This window comes from Anomaloglossus baeobatrachus, chromosome 1 (assembly GCF_048569485.1).
Source record: "Anomaloglossus baeobatrachus isolate aAnoBae1 chromosome 1, aAnoBae1.hap1, whole genome shotgun sequence".
In the NCBI taxonomy this organism is placed as follows: Eukaryota; Metazoa; Chordata; class Amphibia; order Anura; family Aromobatidae; genus Anomaloglossus; species Anomaloglossus baeobatrachus.
This window is the reverse complement of record NC_134353.1, coordinates 97,945,134-97,966,125: the sequence shown is the minus strand read 5'-3', so window position 1 is coordinate 97,966,125 and position 20,992 is coordinate 97,945,134. Positions and strand designations below refer to the sequence as shown.

General features: G+C 49.7%; 1 protein-coding gene across 1 annotated transcript in view; it reads left to right on the top strand.

Annotated features, from left to right (window-relative positions):
* The first annotated feature begins 249 nt into the window (after positions 1–249).
* Positions 250–20,992, top strand: part of DHX15 (DEAH-box helicase 15) — a 150,556-nt gene continuing 129,813 nt past the window's right edge. Inside the window, exon 1 of the mRNA XM_075346937.1 lies at positions 250–439. Coding sequence (XP_075203052.1) covers positions 375–439 — 65 coding nt within the window. The 5' untranslated portion in view covers positions 250–374. The remainder of the gene's footprint in view (positions 440–20,992) is intronic.

Below are 20,992 nucleotides of genomic sequence, written 5' to 3'. Positions count from 1 at the left end.
TCTGCCTGTTTTGCAGAGTCCGGCGTCACGGCTGATGTCGCACATGCCGACACTCTCATCCAAGTCAAGCCTGTCGTTTCACAGCAGCTTAATCGCGTCACCTCTCGCTTTACGTGCAGCCGTCTGATTGGCTTGACGCCGTCTAATCATTGCGCTTCTAGACGTTTCCCGAAGGTCCAATCGCGTTCTTTGTTTGGTGACGTCACGCCGCCTCAGACGTCCTCCTGCCCCCACCCCTTTTCCCGCCTCTGCTCTGCGCAGGCGCTTTGCGGTCTTTCTCGGCCCTGTTGAGCCGTGGCTCGCGTTGTTCTTGCTGAGCGCCTTTCCCGCACACGTGACCTCGGAGGCGCCGCGGCCTAAGCGAAGCGGCCAACATGTCCAAGCGCCACCGACTGGACCTGGGCGACGACTACGCCCCGAGCAAGAAGAGAGGAGACGGGTGAGTGCGGGGCGGCGCCGAGGACGCTTCTTTGTCCGCTCTGGAATATGGCGGCGGCCATGAGTCCGGAAACCTGCACGGTATATAGCGCGTGTGCTGCTCGGGTCAGACACCCGGGGCCGGCGGGGAATACTACTCCCGGCAGCCCCATGTCATACCCGTCCTTACATAGGACTGGCGCAGTGCAGCCGGCTCTATGCAGGAGACGCGTCTGCTTGTCACTGGGCTGTGTTCACACGTGGGGGACACGATGCGGCATTCACCCCATCTTCACCCCCCGTTCTGGTGCCTGTTATCACCTACGTCACGACCTCAGTGCGCTTCAGGTTGCCATGGCGGCCCGGCGCGGTGTTCTCCTTGGATAGGAGTTGGGCAATGTCATCGTATATTGGAGAATTGTGTGATCCCGCACAAGTGACTCCTAACGAGAACGGAGACGATTAAAGCTTTAAGGATATAAAAAAAACCCATTTAATCCCCTCCCAAAAATATCCAGTAACTGCACATCTTTTAGAAGTCTCCACCCCCCTCCCAAAATAAACACAAGTTTATCAAAACATCACATGTACATCTAAATACAACCAGAATACACCAGCTCCGCTGTCACCTAGTGGTGCCCACAGCAGTCACTGCATCCCCCACTGTGAGATGTGCGCTGCCACTGATCGCCACAGTCACTGCATCCCCCACTGTGAGATGTGTGCTGCCACTGATCGCCACAGTCACTGCATCCCCCACTGTGAGATGTGCGCTGCCACTGATCGCCACAGTCACTGCATCCCCCACTGTGAGATGTGTGCTGCCACCGATCGCCACAGTCACTGCATCCCCCACTGTGAGATGTGTGCTGCCACCGATCGCCACAGTCACTGCATCCCCCACTGTGAGATGTGTGCTGCCACCGATCGCCACAGTCACTGCATCCCCCACTGTGAGATGTGTGCTGCCACCGATCGCCACAGTCACTGCATCCCCCACTGTGAGATGTGTGCTGCCACCGATCACCGCAGTCACTGCATCCCCCACTGTGAGATGTGTGCTGCCACCGATCACCGCAGTCACTGCATCCCCCACTGTGAGATGTGTGCTGCCACCGATCGCCACAGTCACTGCATCCCCCACTGTGAGATGTGCGCTGCCACCGATCGCCACAGTCACTGCATCCCCCACTGTGAGATGTGCGCTGCCACCGATCGCCACAGTCACTGCATCCCCCACTGTGAGATGTGTGCTGCCACCGATCGCCACAGTCACTGCATCCCCCAGTGTTAGATGTGCGCTGCCACCGATCACCGCAGTCACTGCACCCCCCACTGTTAGATGTGCGCTGCCACCGATCACCGCAGTCACTACATCCCCCACTGTGAGATGTGCGCTGCCACTGATCGCCACAGTCACTGCATCCCCCAGTGTTAGATGTGCGCTGCCACCGATCACCGCAGTCACTGCATCCCCCAGTGTTAGATGTGCGCTGCCACCGATCACCGCAGTCACTGCATCCCCCAGTGTTAGATGTGCGCTGCCACCGATCACCGCAGTCACTGCATCCCCCACTGTTAGATGTGCGCTGCCACCGATCACCGCAGTCACTGCATCCCCCACTGTTAGATGTGCGCTGCCACCGATCACCGCAGTCACTGCATCCCCCACTGTTAGATGTGCGCTGCCACCGATCACCGCAGTCACTGCATCCCCCACTGTGAGATGTGCGCTGCCTCTGATCGCCACAGTCACTGCGTCCCCCAGTGTTAGATGTGCGCTGCCACCGATCACCGCAGTCACTGCATCCCCCACTGTTAGATGTGCGCTGCCACCGATCACCGCAGTCACTACATCCCCCACTGTTAGATGTGCATTGCCACCGATCACCACAGTCACTGCATCCCCCACTGTTAGATGTGCATTGCCACCGATCACCGCAGTCACTCCATCCCCCACTGTTAGATGTGCGCTGCCACCGATCGCCAGTCACTGCATCCCCCACTGTTAGATGTGCGCTGCCACCGATCGCCACAGTCACTGCATCCCCCACTTTTAGATGTGTGCTGCCACCAGTTGTCGCAATCAATGCATCCCCCACTGTTTCATGTGCGCTACCAATCTCCGCAGTCACTGTACCCCCCAACGAACACCACAATTACTGCATCCTCCACTATTACATGTGCGCTACCACCAGTAACAGCAGTAACTGCACCCCCCGACTATTACATGTGTGCTGCCACCAATCACTGCCGCTTTGACCCCACAAGGCATTTACTTTTCTCTAGTCCCTTCCACGACAGCATAGGAGGTTGTCTCTCCACGCCCTAATTGGGACAGGAAGTTCAAGAGGTTTAAAAGGACCCTCCCACCTCCCATAGCCAGTGTCTTTCCTGTCCCCATGGGGCATGGAGAGGTTTTGTTTTTTCTCCTATGCTGTGGTGGCCGGCGAACTGCAGTATATTTTTTTTTTTTTTTTTTTTTCCCCCTATTACCTTCAGCCGGACGGCATCGGTCGGGCCTTCACCGCTCCTCCCTTGCTGTTCCCTCACGCTGTGGGGGACCGCTGCTCCAGCCTTCCGGATCCTCCTGAGGGGTGATGCAGGCTGTTGAGCTCCCCGGCCGGCGTCCTCCCTGAGCCGCCGGCCGCCTCCCGCATGCACGCTGCCGGAGCGATCCGGAAGTGCTCCCGGAGGCGGGACTTCTGGTCTTGCGGACTTCCGGTCGAGCGCTTCCGGTTTGCGGAGGCAGCGTGGAGGCACGCCGACTGCGACTCGACCTGCCCAGGACCGGATGCGGGAGGCGGGGAAACGTGCACCGTCACTGGGGAGGCAGGCCCTTGTCCATAAGGGCTGCCACGAAGACATCAGATCATGGTAAGACCGTGCTCCCTGTCATGTCTTCCGCTGCAGCTGCCTCTGCAGAACCCAGTGTGCCCCCTGCTACTGTGAGTATGGAGGGGTCTGGTCCCTCGGACATAGGTCTCATCAGTGATTATGGCTCTCTGCTCTGTGTTTTCTAGGAGGACAAGGCCACCAAGAAAACTGACAGAAATGAGAAATCTGAGAAGCCTGAGAAGTCAGAAAAAACTGACAAGTCCGATAAGCCTGATAGACCTGACAGAGTGGACAAAATTAAAAAATGTCCCATCTGTATAAAGAAGCTCCCTGCAGTATGGGATAAAAAGCTTTGCCAGCAATGTACGGACCAGGTTATTAGGGCCGAACAACCATCTCTGATAGATGAGTTGCGGTCCATGATGAAACAGGAGATTAGGGCCTCACTGGCTTCTCTCCCTGTGCCTGGCCCTGTTCCTGGCCCTGTTCCTGGCCCTGTGCCTGGCCCTGTTCCTGGCCCTGCTCCTGGCCCTGCTACTGGACCCTCTCCTCCAAAAAAGAGGAGACTCCAGTCGACCCCTTCTGATCAGGAGGACGCTGATTCCACCTCTGAGGGTCCTGATGAAGGATTTCCATCTGGGGGGTCTGACCAGTCCTTTCTTTTTCACTCAGAAGAGTTGGGGGATCTTATTGAGGCAGTTCGGAGCACTATGGGTTTAGAGGAAGTGCAGTCTCTTCCTTCAATCCAGGACGAAATGTTTGCTGGCCTGAAGTCAGTCAAACAGTTGGGATTCCCAGTTCATGCCAATATATTGGATATTGTTTCTCAGGAATGGGAATGTCCTGAGAGGCGGGTACGGAGTGACCTTAGACGCCGGTTTCCTCTGGAACCTTCGGGACTACATTGGGAGATCCCAAGAGTAGACGTTCAGGTGGCTAGGGTAGCTAAGCAAACGGCTCTTCCCTTTGAGGATACTTCCCAACTGAAGGATCAAATGGATAGGAAGGTAGAGGGCCTGATGAAGCGGTCCTGGGAGGCATCGTCTTCCTCTATTCAAGCCAACATTGCCTCCACCTGCGTATCCAGGTCCCTAATTAGGTGGTTGGACCAGTTGGAGGCTCATATTTCCCAAGGGACCCCTAGGGAGGAATTACTGGAATCCCTTCCCTTGCTTAGGAAGGCTACCTGTTTTCTGGCAGATACCTCGGTGGAATCGGTCCGCCTGGCAGCCAGGACCTCGGTGCTTTCTAACTCTGCCCGACGTGCCCTCTGGCTTAAGGCCTGGAGTGGAGACTCCACCTCTAAAATGAGGCTTTGTTCCCTTCCTTTTAAAGGGGATTTGGTGTTTGGACCTGCCCTGGATGATATCCTGGACAAGGCGACTGATCGTAAGGCCTTGCCCGATCCTAGACCTACCAGGAAGCGGTCCTTTCGTCCCTCGATGCCTCAGGCCTCCCAGCCCAGAGGGAAAGGGAAGGCAGGCAGGTGGAGCTATCCCAAAGGTAGAGGGAGAAACATCCTCATCCCTCCACATCAGCAACGTCCTCAGCAGGACAAGCAGTGACTCGGCCCGGGTGGGGGGAAGACTCTCAGCGTTTCTTACCCAGTGGCAGTCCATAACCTCTTGCCAATGGGTTCTGAAGATCATCTCGGATGGTCTTCTCATAGAATTCCTTTCCCCCCCTCTTCCGGGTCTCCGAGTCACTGCGCTGGCATCGCCGGGTTCACAGACTCTGTTGTACACAAAGATTTTAGAGTTAGTGCACTCGGGGGTCGTTTCCCCAGTCCCGAGTCGGGAAGAAGGGATAGGACACTACTCCCGTCTCTTCCTGGTCAAGAAGCCATCCGGCGACGTCCGTATAATTATCAATTTAAAAAGTCTAAACCGTCAGGTCAGGTACCGGCGGTTCAAGATGGAGTCGGTGAGATCAGCTATTCCCCTGATAGGTCTACACCACCAGATGGCCTCTATCGATCTGAAAGATGCCTACTTCCATGTACCCGTCCATCCGGGACACAGACAATACCTCAGGTTTGCGGTGCTTCACGGGGGGGGTTGCCTGGACTCAGAAACCCCTGGTTACACTGACCACAGATGCCAGCCTACGTGGATGGGGGGCAATGGTGGCAAATTCCCCATTTCAAGGGGTCTGGAGTCCTTACGTCAGCTCCCAATCCTCCAACTACCGGGAGCTCAGGGCAGTCAGGGAAGCCCTCCTTGCGGCTCAGGACCTCGTCCGGGACTCTCACGTCCTGGTATATTCAGACAATGTCACAACAGTGGCACATCTCCGCCATCAGGGCAGTACACGCTCCGGCGCCCTGAAGTCGGTATCCTCCCGAATCTTTCAATGGGCAGAACAATCTCTGCTCTCCCTTTCTGCGGTCCATCTGAAGGGCTCCCTCAATCTTCAGGCGGATTTCCTGAGTCGTCGGGATGTTCATCCAGGGGAATGGAGCCTGGATCAGGCAGTGTTCTGCTCTCTAGTGGCAAGGTGGGGTGCACCAGAGGTGGACCTCTTTGCCTCAGCAGAGAATCGCAAAGGACGAGGCTTTAGGGGTAGACGCTTTCTGCCACAGTTGGTCCTTTCGCCTCGCTTACGCGTTCCCCCCTCTTCCTCTTCTCGCACGGGCCCTGAGGAAGATCAGAGACGAGGGGGTCCCAACTATACTGGTAGCCCCTCTGTGGCCCCGGAGGAGTTGGTACAGCTTGGTCATGACGCTAGGAATCGACGGCCCAGTCCTCTTAGGTTCGGACCCCAGCTTACTGTCACAGGGTCCGATTTTCCATCCGGCTCCTCAGAAACTCAACTTGGCTGCCTGGCTTCTGAGGCCCGGGCACTGAAGGCTCAAGGGCTTTCTGACAAAGTTGTGGCTACGCTGCAGAAGAACCGTAAACCTGTGACTAATAGTATATACAACAAAATCTGGAAGAGATTTTCCTCCTGGTGTGGTTCTCGGCCTCCTGACCCTTTTCGGCCTAATATTGCGCAGATTCTGGACTTTCTCCAAAGTGGTTTAGACTTAGGTCTTAGGCCCAGCTCCCTGAAAGTTCAGGTGTCAGCACTCAGTGCAGTCTTTGACACGGGTCTGGCAGATCATCGTTGGATCCGTCGGTTCTTTGTGTCCGCTGGTAGACTCTGTCCACGTCGGAGGGTCCTGACGCCTCGCTGGGATCTCAATGTGGTCCTTACAGGACTATCTCAATCTCCGTTTGAACCTCTGTGCTCTTGTAACATTCGTTCCCTTTCTCACAAGACTGCTTTTCTGGTGGCTATTACATCTGCTCGCAGAGTCGGCGAACTTCAGGCTTTGTCTGTTAGGGAACCTTATCTGACCATCAGAGATGACAGCATTGTTTTTCAGCTGGACCCTTCCTTCCTTCCCAAGGTGGTTTCGGATTTTCACCGTTCGCAGTCCATCGTCCTGCCTTCATTCTGTCAGAATCCTCGGACTCCGGGTGAGGAAGTGTTTCATTCTTTGGATGTCCGTCGGATAGTGTTGCACTACCTAGAGGTTACTGCTTCTTGGCGCCTTGATTCTAACCTGTTCATCCAGCCCTTTGGCCGCAATAAGGGCAAGAAGGTGGCTAAGAGTACAGTCGCCAACTGGATTGTGCGAGCAATTAGAGATGCATACCTCGCTCAGCATCTCTCTCCGCCTACTGGATTCACGGCGCACTCCACCAGGGCTACCTCTGCCTCCTGGGCCGAACGGGCAGGGGCCTCCCCTGAGCAGATCTGCAAGGCGGCTACGTGGTCTTCGCTCCATACCTTCACGAAGCATTATCGTCTGGATCTGGATTCCAACAGGGATTTGGCCTTTGGCAGGAAAGTCCTGCAGGCTGTGGTCCCCCCCTAGGTATCAATTCTTTGGTATTCCTCCTATGCTGTCGTGGAAGGGACTAGAGAAATAAGAATTATTCTTACCGATAATTCGCTTTCTAGGACCTTCCACGACAGCAGGTAATTCCCTCCCCTATGTATTCATGTATTCCTGAATGTGTAGTACTTCTCATATGCTATGGATTCTTTGTAAGACACTGGCTATGGGAGGTGGGAGGGTCCTTTTAAACCTCTTGAACTTCCTGTCCCAATTAGGGCGTGGAGAGACAACCTCCTATGCTGTCGTGGAAGGTCCTAGAAAGCGAATTATCGGTAAGAATAATTCTTATTTCCCTCATTATGACTTGGTCGTGTTTTGATTGGCCAGCATCATGCAGGAGAAAAAGCACCACCCCCAGAAAAGGTTTGTGCTTCCTGTCCAGTTGTTAAAGTAAACATTATCCTTTTTATTACTGGAGGGTATAACATTCAAACAGAAGAGCACAGAAAAAGAAACTCACAGAAGGTTTAAGGTCCTCTTAAATAGAAAAATATCTAAACTCCTGAATTGCCGCTTTTCAGTATATGTACCCCTCCAAAAAAAAGCAATCAAAATACATATTTCCCACAATGTTTTTTTTAGAAAAATGAATGGTCTGTAATTGGCTTGAACAATCATTCGGTGCCGACATTCCCTTTTAATATAGCTACATCAACGGAAAAATAAAGTACAGGTTTCAGAAAATGGAAACTAATTTTTTTTAATGTAAATATAAAGTTTTGAGTTTTCTTTAAGCTAGTACAGTGGTTAAAAAAAAAAACTAAAGTATGTTATCTCCACAATCGTAGTCACCTGGAGAATCTTTTACAATATATTGAATATTATAAAGTTTATCTGCAGGAAAATGTTTTAGGCTAGGTTCACATTTCCGTTAAAATGTATCAGTCACAATCCGCGGCTCTTGTAAACAACGCAATACTTTTAGCGGATTCCGTTGTGTCCCATAGACTTGTATTAGTGGCGGATTGCGACTGATGACCTTGCGTTGCATCCGCTGTGTCGCGGTCAGTCGTTTTTTGACTGACCGCCGGGCGGGAGCAACGCAGAATGTAACGTTTTTCTGGCCGTCAAAATTGACGCACCGCACAGGAATCCGCCGCAGTCCGTCACGCTTGTAATGTATATCTATGGTGCTGGATTCCGTCATGCTCTACTGAGCATGCCCAGCATGTTTGGCACACCCACTGGGCTGTCCCAAACACACATGGATCATGACTGGTCCGTCAAAAAATGGACGCACAGCGGATGTAACGGATCCGTTTTTTCACAGGATTCCTGTGAAAGGAATCCTGTGAAAAACACATCCATTGCATCAGTTGACAACTAAAAAACTACTGATTTGTTGCTGACGGCTTTAAAACAACGGAAATGTGAACCTAGCCTTATAATGCTGCCTGGCCGCCTTTCTGAAAGTGCGGCTACCAGGATAAAACTAACTTATTTCATCCTGGGTGCAATGCACAGAGCGGCTACAGGCTAAGAGGCAGCTGAAGGGACGTCTGGTACTTTGACGTCATGCAGAGCATCTGAGCAGCGTGACCGTCAATCAATGTGAGCTCTGCTGAGTGGTGACTGGAAGCTGGCGGCTTCCAGGAGAAATTAAGTTAATTTTCTCCTGGTAGCTGCACTTTCAGTGTGTTGACCAGAGATGAGCGAAACTTTGGAAGTTTGGTTCGCAGGGCACAGTCTAATCTTAGATAAGGTTTGGTTTATGACCCAGACTTGACCCAAACCTCAATGGAAGTCAGTAATTGGGCCGTTCATGTGTCCAGAACACTTCCTGGGGAGGGTGGGCAGGGTTTTTCAATTTATTTATTTTTTTTTGTGTGCAGACTAAATCTGATCACGATGATTTTACATCCAGTGGGACCCGTTCAAACACTGCACTCGGCTCGCACAGGGCTGAGCATCACTCACACCCAAGCACAGCGCTGCTCACTTGAGTGGTTTGCACTTGTAACTCATTCGAACCTGAACTCAATTTTTTTTGTAGTTTGCGTTGGAACCCAAACTTCTAATTTCAAGTTCGCTCACCTCTAGTGGTGACCAGACGGTATTGTGGCTCTGTTTTTCTGTAGATTAACTTTTTTATCTACTGGTAAATGGTGTTTTTTTTTTTGATTTTTTTTTTTTTTTTTTTTTTTTTTTTTTTTTTTTTTTTTTCAAGGTGACAGTTCCCTTTAATTTAGGTCAATTGCTGCACATATTTTTATGCTGCACGTGGGTCGGACGTGGTAACATTTTGTCCTCTTTGCTGGCATTTTTTTTTTTTTTTTTTTTTATGATTGCAATGTGTCAGTAAAAATACTTGGCTTTAATCAAAAGGTGCACTGTAACATATGATGCTCTTGGTGATGTGCTCTGTAAATGTGACTGTTTTTTTTTTTTTAAATCAGATACATTTTTATTAAAGAAGTACGGTATATATACAACAGTGTCACAAGCCAGTATTCATACAGATTTGTCATATCAATTACCCCTTCTCTCGCCCCGTCCCCTTCCTTCCCCTCCCAGACAGCATTTCTACTCCCAAGATACTGCATCACATTTGGTATACATATAAATAATCCTCCATTCTTAAGAAATGAAATACCGGAACATTCTAAGTTATAAAATAGTTACTTGTAATACAAAGAATTCAAAACATATTTAGAGATCCACCATAGATTCACAGTCACAAGATAGCACATTAGTCCATCACTCCGCCTAACCATATTGCAGCCAGGGAGTAAATGTGACTGTTGCATCACCATTGCGGCCACAATATGTTCTGGGCAGTTTAGAACTTTCTCCTCCTGTAGCGAAGAGCCTGATTATAGGAAAGGCCATGAGGTCCTCACCAGCCTGCAGCTGCCCAAGAAGTGATGTGTCCATTAGGTGGGCCAATTCTGGCACTTTGCCTTGGCTCTTCCCATTGCCCTGGTGCGGTGGCAATCAGTGTATTGGTTTATGGGGTTGATGTTAGCTGTGTAGTGTCAGCTGGCATCAAGCCCAGGGGTTAGCATTGGAGAGGCATTTATTAGACACTCCCCATTACTAACCGAGTAAGTTAAAAGAAAAAAAAAACACACCTGAACTCCTGCCCTGGTTCACTAATAAATAAAATGTATAATGCGCCATAAAGATTGAAAATAGTCCTCTGAATCTGATGTAATCCACAGATGCAAACCCGCAAGACAAGATACTGGCTCTCATTCACTAATTTATTGTTAAAAAAAATAAACTAATCCCCACAGCTGTGATGTAGTCCATGGTGCTCCCATGAAGTCCACCGATTCTGTAGCACAACCTATGGAGCCTCTTTCTAAGAGCGACATTTCATAGGTCACTCTCGGTCAGGCTGTGCTCTGCGATACCCAGTGAATGTAACGAGCGATGATGAGGTCAGTAATGTTACCGCTTGTCACTGCTCTCGCCAGGACTCAGAATATCTGACAGGCGGTGACATCAGTAACTGCCACCTGGAAAACACTGTAGGGTGCAAGTGTATAATATGTAGGAGGCAGGACAATTGCTTTGGGCAACTTCCTGCTTGTTCTGCTTCATGTATTACAACCAACTTTATTGAGCTAAACACATGCCGCAAGGAAAAACACAAGTGAGCAGGGGTGTGGGATTCATACGGAAATTCAGCTGCGCGAAAGCCTGAACAATCTGATCGTGTGCACATACAGTAAAGCTGGGTTCACACATAGCGACAACGACGTCGCTGTTACGTCACCATTTTCTGTGACGCAACAGCGCTTAGCTGTCAAACACAGCAGACGCAGCAGCGATCATAACGACACGCGTCGCTGTGCTACATGTGCAGAGAGCAGGGAGCCGCGCACACTGCTTAGCGCTGGCTCCCTGCTCTCCTAGCTACAGTACACATCAGGTTAATTACCCGATGTGTACTGCAGCTACATGTGCAGAGAGCAGGCACTGGCAGCGTGAGAGCGGCGGACGCTGGTAACGAAGGTAAATATCGGGTAACCAGGGAAAGGTCTTCCCTTGGTTACCCGATGTTTACCCTAGTTACAGCTCACCGCAGCTGCCAGACGCCGGCTCCTGCTCCCTGCTCGCTTCGTTTCGGCGCTCTCTCGCTGTCACACACAGCGATGTGTGCGTCACAGCGGGAGAGCAACGACCAAAAAATGAAGCAGGACATTCAGCAACGACCGGCGACCTCACAGCAGGGGCCAGGTCGTTGCTGGATGTCACACACAGCGACGGGACGTCGCTGCTACGTCACAGAAAATGGTGGCGTAGCAGCGACGTTGTTGTCGTCGTCGCTGTGTGTGACACCACCTTAAGTGTGTGTGTGTGTTTTATTGTAAGCTCATAAATTTGATGTAATACTCTGATAACATTGTTCTCGGCAGCGACCTGGGAGTCAGATATGTGTCCATACATTTTCCCCTTGCTGTTTCCACTCCATTTGAGCACTGTTTCCATCCATTTCAGTGTTTTTTGTTTTTTTTTTGTTTTTCCTTTTCTGTCCTTTGCCTCCCCAGCTCTCCTGGGAAGCTCTGCAAGAAAAATTACTTGAGTTTACGCTTCACTTCCATTATGCTGTGTAATTGAGTTGAGTCCGTCTGAGCTTCAGACTTGCTCGATTCGAGTACTGAGCACTCCAGCATGTTAGTGCTCGCTCATCAGTAGTTTTTATGCAACGTTGAGTCACTTGGCTATGTCTCCATGTGGAATTTAAGGCTTTCTGGTAATACGCCTCTGAACAGATTGGCACAGGTGTGTCCTACTGGTTGCTGATGGCACTGCTGGACATCTTCTGGTATTGAATAGAAAGTAGGCATGATGTCTTTCATCTGCTGCACTTTTTCCTTGGCCGCATACTACATTTACTGACCTATAAATTGCTAATTTCTTTGTACGTCAAAAAAGCTTGACCAGCACATCTTTATACCCCAGTATACTTTGTATTTTTTCCCTGAGAGAGACCTTGCTGATGCAGTATAACTACCTTGTGTGTTGTTGCTGTATTCAGTGTTGCCATGGTGTGTGACCTGTGACATGAAATGGCCTTTTATAATCTCACCTTCATAGTAGAGTTTGGCTGTTCATCACCCAGTTTTAAATGGTGCCTGTCAGCACAGGATGACTGTTCAAACCAGGGCTGTGGAGTCGGTAAGCCAAACCTGCAACTCCGACTCCTCAATTTCCCTTGCACCAACTCCTACATATATTGCTTATATTTAAGTGAAAAATGTATTGTAGTGCAATGTGAACATCAGACCTGTAATCATTTTTATGATACAATAATCAAGATACTTAGAACATAAAATATATTTATTGGAAACAACTTTAGAACACAAAAAACTGTAATGTAAATATGTAATAACTATGTAATATAGATTACATATATGTATATGTAAACACTATGTAATACACTATGTAAGTGGCAGAAAACAGTTTTTAACAAAAACATACTAAATAACATTTGTGCAGTCTATGAATTTGTTGTAAGAAATAGAATTGCCTCCATCCCTCCTTCGCAGATGACCTCAAATCTGACCTAGTAATTTTAAAGCTAAAGAACAACCTCTCTACACAAACTTGGGTTGGAGGCAAAACCGTAACCACATGGGCAACATCTCTAACAGTTAATTTCCGGGTATAATGGAATTGCCTCATGCACAGTCAGTTTTGATGAATGGTTGAATTTTTCTATTTCTTTGAGACAAAGTGAAAAATTCTGCCGAAATATGGTCAATCTGCTGCTATAACAGAGTGAAATAGTTTTCCTTGCGGTAACGCTTTGCCTGCTCCATATCATCCAAATACTTGTCCAAGTTAAACTCCTCTGATTAGGATGAAGATATGGCAGCAGTAGCACTGTCAGGCCCCAAGTCCTCGTCCACCTTGCAGTCCTGTAGCTGCTCATCCTAACTGCTACCTCACTGAAAGATTCTTTTCCTTTTAGTAAGCTGTTGATCATCAAGCAGTATATGATGACTTGGGTCCACATAAACATCTGCCAGAAGAATTTTATTTTCCAATAGCTGTGTCTCTCTGTTTCATTGAAGCAGAAAAATGCCATCTGCGATTAAACTTCCTCTTTGGGACAGGCAAAATAGCAAGTTCTTCCACTCCCCTATGAAAATGCTAGGAGTTAAATCCTCAGCTTGAAATTTTTTAGTCACTGTAAATGGGTGTTTAAGAAATTCCTTCAATTCAGCCACCTGTGTCCATTGACCTTCATTTAGGGTTACCTGAGGGTTTGCCATATCTATAAGAAACGGTTTTAGTTCAAGCAATTGCTCAATCATTAAATAAGTGCTACCCACCGAGTGGCTTGATCGACAATTGCCCTTTTCCCAGCACGTCTCTTCAAGATGGAATCAATTTTAGGGGTTCTGGCGGCAATAACCAATTTCCTCACTTTTCCAATCAGATTTCCAGCATGTCCCTCTTGCAGACTGTCTGTTATTGCCAGCTGCAGCGTGTGCACAACACAGCGCATGTGATGAATATGAAAGTGTTTTGAAGCAGCTTCAACAAGATCATCTAATCCTAAAGTATCATTTTGCTGTTCTTCTGTTATAATATCTGCTTGTTCCTCAGTTACATGAACAGCACTGTGGCTCCATCTCTAACATACTGAATCCTAAATTTTCTTCTAGCTGTTGTTCATTACTCTCATTCATCAGTTTAATTGTACTTATCATGTTTGAAGCATAGTCTGTTACAATGGCAAGAACCTGTTCTTTTTTGAGTTCGTAATCTTGCAGAACTTTTTCCACTAAGGCCTGGAGAAACTGGCTGCTGTGATGAGCTTTAGTGTCTTTTACTACCAGTGTCTAGCTAACAATTTCTTTGTTGTCACAAACATATCGATATCAATTTATTATCTATTTTTAGAGTCTGAGTCGGTCCATTTTATACCAACTCAGACTCCACCAAAATGAACACCGACTCCGACTCCACGGCCCTGGTTCAAACTAACAAAATAGAGAAAACTGAGTTTCATGAGGCCTTGCATAATCAAAGACAGACACGCACCCAATAGTTATATAATTATTTATTAGAAACAATAGATAGGTAGGGGCACTGTCATGTAAAGTAACGACATAAAATACTGACAATGGTTCGGGATACAGAAGAGTCAGAGATGTCCCATACTAGGACCTCAACAGCATCATATTGTGTAAGAAAGATAATTCCAACATTAAAAGGTGCAATGGATAGCCCAAACAGTCAATGAAATACGGCCCAACATGGCACATATAGTAAAAGGGGCATATATCATTATTCAACGCTGGAGCAGTTGCTTACCCATATATGGTGCCAATATGAACGCCGTATCAAAGGTCCAGGTAGTGGAGGGAAACGCCCCGACGCGTTTCGCCAATAGAGCTTCCTCGGGGGGCGGTGGTCTGGTCCGATGGGTGTCGCTACGCTCTGTCCGGCGCCTCCTAGCTTCTTACAATCACCACCCCCCCCTGCCTAGCCCCTTGTACTGATGAGCGGTGAAACGCCGCCCACAGCCCAGTCACTCCCGTTGATGCGGTGATGTCACGTCACCATCCTGTTGACATCACCGGCCATAAGGGGTCACGGGGAGGGGGGTGGGGGTGGTTGGGTTCTCACACGAAGGGGATGAGCGGAGCACGATAGCGCCGCTCACAGGCACTATTGACAACACAAGGTATTTGAGAGAAGCCTTGTTTCTCAACAGAACGACGTGCCTATGCATACTAACTAATGAATCACCCCTTTAAAATTGGGTGCATATAAATGTAATCTTGAATGCACAGGGTTGCATTAATGTCGTGCCATCTTTGGTATCATTTTCACTTTGTTCTGTAGATACTTCCTGTCTATATTGGGTACATCTTTTTGGTTTCCTTTCCACTTTTTTCCTTTTTTTTGGCATGGTGGTGTGACATCTCTTCTGGCGGTCAGTAAACAGGTGGGAGATATTGTTATATGAACAGCAGTTTATTGGTGAGATGATTTTTATGTTTAATTTTATTTCATCCACTGCTTGGTTTGACATAGGCAAACCCACAGCACAATCCGCTCAATGTGTTATTTCGCTTGGAATGCTCTACCACTTTGTTAGTCAGAAAAGTTTTTTTTTTTTTTTTTTAAATTAAAATGCATTTTTGACAGGGAAAAAAGCAGCTTACAAAACATGAGTTTTGGGTTTTTTTTTGGTTGTGTTATGCATTCATTTCAGTGACAAATGCTGTAAAAAGCTGAAAGAATTGACATGCTCTAGATTGGAAAAATATTGATGGTTAAAATACACAAGAGAAAAAAGCGGCATGAGATTTCAGAAATCTTGTTCATTTTGCTGGCACTGAAAATGCAGCATTTAAAAAAAAAAAAAAAAAAATATGCACAGAAAAACCCTGCAAGTTCTCATCATGTGCACAAGCCCCAACTGTTTGGATTTATCCTAATTTTTGCCCGGCTATTCTCTCTAAGGCTAGTTTCACACTTGCGTTCAGCGGAGTCCGTCACTATGGAGAATAGCGCAGTCCGTTAACGCACTGCGCTATTCTCCATAGACTTGTATGGATGACGCACTGTAATGCAAGTGTCAGCGTTGCATCCGCTGGACGATGCAGCGTCGTTATTTTGACGCTGCGTCGGGCGGAAGGAACGCAGCATGTAACGTTTTTTTGAGCAGCGGAATCCTTTGGATTTCACTGCGCATGCTCTCTCTGGCTCCCTCCACCCGTAACCAGGGTACACATCGGGTAACCAAGGAACCCTAGTTACGTGTGCCGGGAGCCCGACACTTCCCCGCTCGGCTCCGCCCCCTCCCCGCACTCCGTATGTATACACACACACACACAATCGCGCACACACACACTCACCTGTCCCCCAGCGATGCAGTCCCCGCGGCACTGACGTCCTCAGCCATGGCCCTGCTCCGCTCCACCCACTTCGCCCCCCGCACACATTGTCGGCGACCGAACGATCGGCTGATCACCCGGCGGCCGGCTACTGTGAGCGATCGGCTGATCACCCGGCGGCCGGCTACTGTGAGCGATCGGCTGATCACCCGGCGGCCGGCTACTGTGAGCGATCGGCTGATCACCCGGCGGCCGGCTACTGTGAGCGATCGGCTGATCACCCGGCGGCCGGCTACTGTGAGCGATCGGCTGATCACCCGGCGGCCGGCTACTGTGAGCGATCGGCTGATCACCCGGCGGCCGGCTACTGTGAGCGATCGGCTGATCACCCGGCGGCCGGCTACTGTGAGCGATCGGCTGATCACCCGGCGGCCGGCTACTGTGAGCGATCGGCTGATCACCCGGCGGCCGGCTACTGTGAGCGATCGGCTGATCACCCGGCGGCCGGCTACTGTGAGCGATCGGCTGATCACCCGGCGGCCGGCTACTGTGAGCGATCGGCTGATCACCCGGCGGCCGACTACTGTGAGCGATCGGCTGATCACCCGGCGGCCGACTACTGTGAGCGATCGGCTGATCACCCGGCGGCCGGCTACTGTGAGCGATCGGCTGATCACCCGGCGGCCGGCTACTGTGAGCGATCGGCTGATCACCCGGCGGCCGGCTACTGTGAGCGATCGGCTGATCACCCGGCGGCCGGCTACTGTGAGCGATCGGCTGATCACCCGGCGGCCGGCTACTGTGAGCGATCGGCTGATCACCCGGCGGCCGGCTACTGTGAGCGATCGGCTGATCACCCGGCGGCCGGCTACTGTGAGCGATCGGCTGATCACCCGGCGGCCGGCTACTGTGAGCGATCGGCTGATCACCCGGCGGCCGGCTACTGTGAGCGATCGGCTGATCGTTCACAATAGTCTGCTGCCGACGGTAAAACTGTAAAAAAAAACAAAAAACAAAACGAATTGCGTTGTTTTGCAGCATCCGTTGCATCCGTTGTGCCACTATATGCAACACATCTGTTGCATCCGTCACACAACGCAATGCTACGGATGCCGTTCAACGCAAGTGTGAAACTAGCCTAACCTGTGTCTTTATGTGAACTTGAGACATGAAGTTCGCTATTTTTACACAGAGCAATAATTGTTCCCATCTGTTACTTCTGAGTGATGTAACCATTCTGTAACTAGAACAGTCTGGTCTGAAGGCCCCAAAAATGATTGCTATCCTATACTAATCTCTCTTGATGGTGGAAAATGTTTCTTGCTTCCATGTGTGCTATGAAATCAATCAGTTTAGTTTTATATTTTGATAGCTTCAACTTTTACAGAGGCAGTGATACTACAGACATGTATTTTAATATCTTTACTTTTCATGAAAACATACAAGGGTTTTTGTTTTTATATCTTTGCACTGTTTTTTTTTTTTGTTTTTTTTTTAAGTTCTCTTAGGGGTTCTTATCTTGTGAGTGATCACTTGTACTATATTCTGTAATACAACTGTTGCATAGTCCATAGAAACAGATGATACTGCACTCTCAACCATGTTTTGATCACTTGTACTATATTCTGTAAGGGTACTTTCACACTTGCGTTCAGCGCAGTCTGTCACTATGGAGAATAGCGCAGTCCGTTAACGCACTTCACTATTCTCCATAGACTTGTATGGACGACTCACTGTAACGCAAGTGTCAGCGTTGCATCCGCTGGACGACGCAGCGTTATTTTGACGCTGCGTCGGGCGGAGGGAACGCAGCATGTAACTTTTTTTGAGCGACGAAAACTTTTATTTTTCACTGCGCATGCTCATTTTTTTTTTAAATCACAAACTTTATTTTGTTTCTCGGTGCTTGAACGTTCAGCTGAGCGCCCGGCCGCCGGCATGTGAGAGCGCTCAGCTGAGCGCCCGGCCGCCGGCATGTGGGAGCGCTCAGCTGAGCGCCCGGCCGCCGGCATGTGAGAGCGCTCAGCTGAGCGCCCGGCCGCCGGCATGTGAGAGCGCTCAGCTGAGCGCCCGGCCGCCGGGTGATCAGCTGATCGTTCACAATAGTCTGCTGCCGGTAAAACTGTAAAGAAGAAAAAAAAAAAGCTTTCTGTTGTTTTGCAGCATCCGTTGTGCCATTATATGCAACACATCCGTTGCATCCGTCACACAATGCAATGCAACAGATGCCGTTCAAGTGTGCAAGTGTGAAACTAGCCTAATACAACTGTTGCATAATCCATAGAAACAGATGAGACTGCACTCTCTCAACCATGTAGCCAAAAATCTTTGTATTACATCAGTGTGCAGGTTAAAACAGCAGAAGAGCTGGGTGCAGGCCCTCCATAGACGACGGCCGTTTCGCATCTAATCACGCTTCTACGGGTCCATGCGATTAGATGCGAAACAGCCGTTGTCCGTAGAGGGCCTGCACCTCTCCTCCCGCTGGGTTAACCTGCACACTGATGTAATGAAGATTTTCGGCTACATGGTTGAGAGTGCCGTCTCATCTGTTTCTATGGATTATGCATCAGATGCTTTCTGAGACGAGCACCACCGGGCCGTGGTTCCACGTGGAGTACCTGAGCGGACTGTCTCCCCTGCGACACCTGTTCAGGTATTGCTTGGTGGTGCAGGACCTTTATCTTTTGTGGTATTCGGTAATACAATAGTATTGCAGTCTATGGTGATAACCACAGCTTTCTTTGAAACCCGGGCACAGTATGGCTTTGCACAGATGCATTCCAGGACTGGCTGTCACTCACAGTGCCGTGCCGGGCTAACAGCCACGCATAGTATAGGGAGATGTTCCTGTAATCACACCCCCTTGACCCCTAGCCAGCCGGGAGCAAATAAGGTAATTTTCTGAAAGTTGCCTCGCTGTAACATTAATTACCTGCAGGTTACCTATACAGTGTGTCCACCCACATCCTGTCCACCACCATTAACTTTAATTAGGCGGCAGCTATAGGCATAGAAGTGGTGTCTAGGTATAGTAAAGTATCCATGTGCTACGCAATGAAACCACCTATAGCACCACCTGGTGGAAAACAACGGAGTTAGCATTGTTATCTCAAAAACAGAACGAGATAGAGAAAGTGAATTACAAAGTTGTAGGGTATCATCAATTCAATACGAATCGACACCTTGCATACAGAAATGCTATGATTAGAATGTGTAAAACTCACAAGGCTGCGGACGTGAAGAGATACCTCATGGAGACCTTCCTACAAGTCATTGGGTATGGTGGCTGCGTGCAGTGGCCTCCACGCTCACCTGACCTGACCCCATTGGACTTCTTTCTAAGAGGTCACATCAAACAGCAGGTGTATGCGACCCCTCCACCAACATTGCAGGACCTACGACGACGTATCACAGATGCTTGTGAAAACGTGTCACCTGCCATATTGCACAACGTGCAGCAATATACAGTATGCTGTGCAGAGTCCAGATGTGCATTGCAGCTGACAGTGGCCACTTTGAACATCAAAGTTAAATGAGGGTCATATGCGTGACCAGCATTCAATGTTTTGGGGGGGGGGGGTGTCATGGGTTTCATATCATAGCATTTCTTCAGCGCTCTATTGGGAGACCCAGACGATTGGGGTATAGCTACTGCCCTCCGGAGGCCACACAAAGCACTACACTAAAAAGTGCAAGGCCCCTCCCCTTCTGGCTATACCCCCCCGTGGTATCACGGGTTCTCCAGTTTTCAAGCTTTGTGCGAAGGAGGTCAGACATCCACGCATAGCTCCACAGATTTTAGTCAGCAGTAGCTGCTGACTATTTCGGATGGAAGAAAAGAGGGCCCATATAGGGCCCCCAGCATGCTCCCTTCTCACCCGTTGATGGTGTTGTAAGGTTGAGGTACCTATTGCTGGTACGGAGGCTGGAGCCCACATGCTGCTTTCCTTCCCCATCCCCCTGGGGGGCTCTGAGGAAGTGGGATCCTGCCGGCCTCAAAGCTCTGACGCCGGGCTCCATCCACAGACCCATTTGAACCTGCTGGATACGGAGCTGGAGTACCGTTCAGGGACATGGCCCTGCACCATTACAGGTACTCTGTGTCCCCGTACACACAGGCACAGCACACTCCAGACTTGCTGGGTGTGCTAGTGCGCCGGGGAAAGTAAAGGGTTACAGTCACTGCAGCTTTGCTGAGTGACTTTGTGTTTTGGGAACTACCGCGCCGGACGCTCCGGGAGCGGCGGCGCGGCTGGGACTTGTAGTTCGCCGGGGACTGGGCGCCGACCGCGCTTTTACGGCGGCGGCGCTTATAAATCCAGTCCCCGGCTTCTGCGGCCTAGTGCCGCTTCGTTCCCGCCCCCTCCCTGTCACTCAGGGAAGGGGACAGGCGCTGAGCAATCAGCAGCGCCGAGGGCTGGAGCCTTTTTACATGCTCCAGCCCTCTCACTGCACACTGTCGGACGCCGGATTCCCGCTCTGCCTTGGGGGCACGCCCACGGCCCGCCCCTCCTCACATGAGCTGGGGAAGAAGCCGGCAGCCATTACTGCAGTCCGAGCTCGGACTTTCGGCACCAAGGCAGGACGGTGGCGATCATACACCCGCTTATAGGCGGGCGGTAAGAGGCACACATAGTGCTGACCACGATATAACTGCAGTGTGTACATGTGTTGTTTTTTACTGCATAGGTCGCTATATGCCCGCTTGGGGAGCGACACATCAGCAGCAGGAAAGCAGGTGTGCTAAGGCACAGGCTTTCTAGGCTGCTTGTATTGCACGACTGAGGTGTTCATTTGTGTTTATGCTTATATGCTATACATTGCACTGTACAGTCGCTAGTCTTAGCTATATTCTCCTGGAATGGCTAGACTACAGCAGCAGAAAACCAAGGGTGCTGGGGCACAGGTTTTTTTCTATGCTGCTTGTATTGCATGGGCTGCAGTGTGCATTTGTACTTGTGCTTGTATGCTATACATAGCACTGTAGGGTCACTCTTCTGGGCCATATTCCCCGAGATGACTAGTCTACAGCAGCAGAAGA